The 5,923-nt window shown below is 34.6% G+C and overlaps 1 protein-coding gene across 1 annotated transcript; it reads left to right on the top strand.

Annotated features, from left to right (window-relative positions):
• Positions 1-2,959: 2,959 nt before the first annotated feature.
• On the top strand, positions 2,960-5,472 carry LOC111401294 (receptor-like protein 2). Its single transcript, XM_023028975.1, has one exon. The coding sequence runs from the start codon at positions 3,241-3,243 to the stop codon at positions 5,356-5,358; it is 2,118 nt and encodes a 705-aa protein (XP_022884743.1). The 5' UTR covers positions 2,960-3,240; the 3' UTR covers positions 5,359-5,472.
• Positions 5,473-5,923: the final 451 nt, after the last annotated feature.

Below are 5,923 nucleotides of genomic sequence, written 5' to 3' on the forward strand. Positions count from 1 at the left end.
CAGGACTAGCCCTGTTAAAACATATATTTTTTAATGCAAATCTACAATATATTGTAACATCTTTCTTCGTTTTATAGTGAAATCTTGTAAAAATAAGTCAACACAGCTATGTCCTCAGACGCTGCTTAAACAATTTGGAAGTCTCATTCGTTGAGCATTTAAATTCAAGTAGAAAACTTTAAAATGAGGATTATGGATGCAGTATATTATTGCTGTCTTCTCCCTTTTATTTGCTTTGTTCTAATCACATTTTTACAATTTACTTTTCTCTAGTTAGGTTTTAACTTTTTTTTTTTTTTGTTAACTTTTGTTTCTTCAAACTTATTTTTAATTACATATTCTCCCAAAATAAAATAATTTTTTCCTACCATTTAATCACACCTTCCCCGAAAAATTATTTTCACAGAATTAATTCTCATAAATCAAAACTAGACGAGGACTTAGTTTGATTCTCGTCAACAAATCCTTTTGTGTATGATCTCACCGTCAGTTGAATTGGGTTGCTTCGCCAATTTTGATGGCCGAAGAGGCTAATTAACATGATTGAAATCTGTTAGTGAAAGTCGTAAAATCTTTTTAAAAAATTAAAATCCCTCGTGACTTGTGTAACAAATAAGTTTGGTGAGTTTACAAGCATTTTCAACGTAAAGCGACTTCCAAAGGATTTTAAATGTTTTCTTCCTCACAAAGTTAAACATATAAAAAGAGATCTCAAAATAAATATAATAAAAAAAGCTTAAACATTTTTTTAATGACGGTAAAGTAATAGTAAGTATTCACTCAATAAATCATTATTACAAATGTACTACATGTATATCACAATTTATAAATTAATTTATCAACATCTGATATGATGATATTTGAATGAGACAAAATCTTATCAACTAAATAAAAATAAAAAATAAAAATTCTCTACTTTTTTTTGACACCTCCTCAATCTATAAAAGATTAGATAAATAATGATGTGCAACAAACATTTTCCTTAGAATTCTTCTACATGTACAGAAGGATTTTTGCCAGAATATATACAGAAATCTCACAGTTCTGGGGCCCATACACATTTTTGACATTTTTTATACAACATGAAACCCACACATTTGTCTCTATTCTGTACACATTCTGTGAAAAAAACCTTCTGTACACCCAGTTTTTTTCTTTTCCTTATAATAATGGGAAGAGTAGTTGTTAGAAGAAGTCAACTAGTCAATTCAACGGACTAATATTTTGTTAACTTTAGGAAATTTCTTTAGGTGCCCAAAAGTGTGATACTAAAGAAACCGTGTATAGACATTAACGGAATGAAATGGTCTCAATTTGACATGTAAATTATGTCAATTTGTGCTTTTGTGCAGTTTTTTTTTGGGTGAAAAGTCTTCATCCACAGTAACTTATCTTAGGTCAATCACTCCAACGAACACACCATGCTCTAAAAGGATGTAACTGGTGGACGGATTGGACATCACAATTCACAACATTTTGTCAACAATATGAACCTTTAAAGTTGGTGGAAGAAAAAGTGATACTCGTCATTGTACCCATATTTCAAATGTTCATTCTCATTGTATATTCATATCCGAATTGACTTCATGAGAAAAGAAAATCTTTATCTTCAGGATTATCCTCCAACAAACGGAATACAAATTCAAATTTTATGGAAAGAGATATTACAAAAACAAAAATTACCATGAATAGCAAAAAGGCTTAAGCGAGAGCCTAAACGATGGATTTTGCCCAAAATTGGCCTTGCGTCAAGGCCAAGGTGCTGTGTTTTATTCATTGGCTCGATTTCAATCAAATTAGACTAGCCATTGGCAAAAAATGAACAAACCCGAAGTTATAATGAAATCAAAAACCATTATTTTGCCTTGCGACGGTCTCATTTCATCATAAATTCTAATCCCTTATGCACTTCATCGGTTGCTTACGAGATCAAAAAGTTATTTTTAAATATGTTTGGATAGTATTTTTGAAAATAATTTGTCAGGCTAAAAGAGCTTTTTAGATAAAGTTGACTTAAAGTAACCTTTTTTTCGAGAAGTTCTTCTTTTAAAAAAAAAATATATAAATTGACCATTATTATTTTCAAATATAATGCTTTGAAGCAAAAACTTTACATAATCATCATGTGTACAGCAAAGAATAAATGTTTATGACACACAAACATACACAAATATCACAATAAATGAACATCTTAGGAATTGATTATGGCGTAAGATGTGGACATTAATAAATTAAGGATAAGGTTATGCTAACTTATGTTACCAAGAGCATTTTTAATAAACTTTAAAAATAAGATGCTCTCTGATTTGGAGAGTCACACTTACGATATTATCTCAACATAATATATTTGATAAAATTTTATCTCAAATCAACGACAAATCTCTAAAGTCACCGTTAAGATATTGACATGATCTAAACGATTAAAACATTTCTCCTTAATACAATTACCATTTAGTTCCAAAATTATCCTCAACTCACATTTTCTTAATACATTTATGACTTTTTGAATGCACGAATTTTGTATCATTAAATCACTATTCGACTTGTCTGTTAGAGAGCCTATGGCCGGCACTACACTAGTGTCTATCGGAGTCCATTAAACTTCAACGAATAACTTGATCTGATTAAGACTAAAAAATGAGCATACAAATTTCAAGAATGATTTGTTAAAACTTGCTACCATCTTGTAGGGATAAATATCACATAGATTAATTATCGAAATATAGAAAACATATAAGAGCTCGAATTATTCCTCTTAACATGTTGACGGAACAGCAAGTCTTAATATCATGACAATTTGACCAAATAACTGCAAATGGCGGTCATCTACATCTCAATCTCTATCATTCAAACAAGTTGAGTTAGCGTGTGTAACTGTGTGTTAATAATGTGGGCCCAGAATGTTTAAATTGATATGAAGAGCATCTTTAATTCAACAAATTCTCGTACACTTGTAATATCAAATGGATTTAGTACATCAAATTGGGAGAACTTTAGAATGGTGGATTGGTAAACCGTAAATGGGTGATGAACAGAAATCCCCTCTTCACAGGCAATTCAGTAATTGTCCTGTCCTGTTGACTGATTTCAAGTCTGCTTCATCGTATTCAAATCCATTTCACACTTCCATTTCTGTTAAAGGTGAAACCCCACTGGTATTTCCATATATATATAATCTATGAGATTAGTGTAAATCAACTAAAAGAAGACAGACATCTGAAAAATATCTGAACCTGTTCAATGCCAATATTCCTCGTCTTCCTCTTCCTTTTACTCTCTAGTGTACAAGTGACAGTACTTTCCTGTAATAAACTTGATCGTGATTCTCTTTTATCGTTCTATAAACATATTTCCTTCCCACCATCAGAAATTCCTCTCAACTGGTCATCAGTCGACTGCTGCAAATGGGAAGGTGTAACCTGCAATCGCGACTCTCATGTCACATATTTATCGACACCCGGTAAGCGTATTTCTGGAACCATAACTCCCTTTCTTGGGAATCTTACGTTTCTATCTCACCTGAATCTGTCCCACAATCAATTCTCTGGCGCTTTCCCTTTCACACTTTTTCATACTTTGAAATCACTTGATTTGAGCTATAATCTTCTGTCCGGGACACCAAACTACAGCTTGCCTGTTTCAATTCGTACAATAGATCTGTCTAGTAATAGGTTTAATGGGTCGATTCAGTCTCCATTTTTCAATGGTGCGCCGCGTTTGATTAGTTTCAATGTTAGTAACAACAGTTTTACCGGTCCACTTCCGGTTTCTATTTGCATCGCCTCAAGACATGTAAAGTTCCTGGATTTCTCCATGAACAAGTTCAGTGGCAATGTATCACAAGGAATTGGAAGGTGCTCTAAGCTGGAAATTTTCAGGGCTGGTCTAAATTCTCTCTCAGGATGGCTTCCATTTGATCTTTACAGCGTGAAATCATTGAGAGAAATCTTTTTAGCTAACAACCAGTTTACAGGATCTATCAACAGCAGTATTGCTCTTCTCTCAAATCTTAGTGTTATAGATCTCCATCAAAATGAATTGACTGGTGAGATACCTAAAGATTTCGGGTTGCTGTCGAATTTGAGTCAATTGATTCTTCACAGCAACAACCTAAATGGTTCTGTACCTCCATCCTTGATGAATTGTACCAGCATGAAAACGCTTCTTTTGCGAAATAATCGTTTAAGAGGAGAAATCACGAGTCTTGATTTTTCGCCACTCCAGAAACTGGAAGCCATTGATTTTGGGAACAATAGCTTTGTGGGTAACATTCCAGTTAGCCTGTGCTTGTGTAGATCCCTGGTTGCAGTTCGATTCGCATATAACCAGTTGACGGGCGAAATCCCAGCTTGCATGGCTGGGCTAAAATCTTTATCCCATCTCTCACTTTCCGACAATTTCCTGTCTAACGTTGTCGGAGCTTTAAGGATTCTGATGCGATGCGATGATCTTTCAGTTCTCTTCCTGTCAAGGTGCTTCAAAGATGAACCGGTGCCAAATGATGACCATTTAGCACATCTAAGTGGGTTCCAAAATTTACAAATTCTCACTCTGGGTGGATGCGGACTCAAAGGTGAAGTGCCTTCTTGGATTGGAAGATTAAAGAAACTCAAAGTGCTGAATCTGTCTTACAATAAAATTACAGGCACAATCCCAAAATGGTTGGGGAGTATGCCAAGCCTGTTTGTACTAAACATCACTCGAAATCACCTCACCGGAGAACTTCCTCGCGAAATTGGCAACCTTAAAGCTTTAGTTTCAGATGACACAGACCCAAACTTGAGTAATTTAGCACTGCCTTTCTTATTCGACAGTCTCCAGTACAATCGACTATTCAACTTGCCGAGGGGGATCAAAGTTGGGAATAACAGTCTGAGTGGGAATATTCCAGCAGAATTAGGAAATTTGAGACTTCTTAGAGAATTGGATCTCAACGATAACGACTTCAATGGCAGCATTCCAAGTGAATTGTCCCGTCTTGTCAATTTAGAGATTTTGGACATGTCAGGGAACCATCTCACCGGAGAGATCCCGGAATCGTTAAAAAAACTCCATTTCTTATCTTTTTTAACTGTGGCAAACAATGATTTAGAAGGAGAGATTCCAAAGGGCGGTCAGTTTGATACATTCACAAACGCTTCATTTGAGGGGAATCCTAAACTTTGTGGGTCATTACTGCAAAAAAGTTGCCCACAACGAAGCGCCGGAGGTCAAGATGAAATGTCGCCGCCGGCACCGGCGGCGGAAGAGTTGGGATCTTCATGGTACACTATTCCCTTTGGTGTGGGATATGCAGTAGGATTTTTTGTCGTCACCATCAGTTTATTGTTCACGAGTTCACGGAAATGGTTTAATTAATATTCACAGCTGGTCTTTGTAATGAATTAGCACTGTTGCAATGTACAAATTGAGCAAGTTCACGTTCATGCTATGTAAATGAGTTAATAAATCAGGCATGGAGTCTTAAAATCACATTAGTAAAGTTAAGATCTAGAGTACTACTCTATTCTAAATAGTTTAGAAAGCCTTCTCTCTCTCGTAACGTTGAAATGTAACATTATCATGGAAAATTTGTACTTCTTTGATATTTGTAATATACTTTTAATCTATCTTAATATTTTTTTAGCATTACACATTCTCAATTTTTGGCTTAATTGAAAAACGAGCTCTTTCGTCCATTTTGCCATTAAATCTGCATAGAATGACAAATTTGGCCTCCTATTTTTTCTTTTTTAAAAAGAAAATGTACTAAAATTGGACTCTCCATGTCACTAAAATACAATATTATTATACGCTACATATTTTATCTACAAAGTGGATAATTCACTTCATGTTAATATTTTCTATTTGGTGTGTTTACTTAGGGGTGCTAAGTCAGTAGAGATCAAGCCACATTTGGCAAAGTGAGTCCACTCTAGCCAAA

The sequence above is a fragment of the Olea europaea genome, chromosome 1, assembly GCF_002742605.1.
Source record: "Olea europaea var. sylvestris chromosome 1, O_europaea_v1, whole genome shotgun sequence".
Classification (NCBI taxonomy): domain Eukaryota; kingdom Viridiplantae; phylum Streptophyta; class Magnoliopsida; order Lamiales; family Oleaceae; genus Olea; species Olea europaea.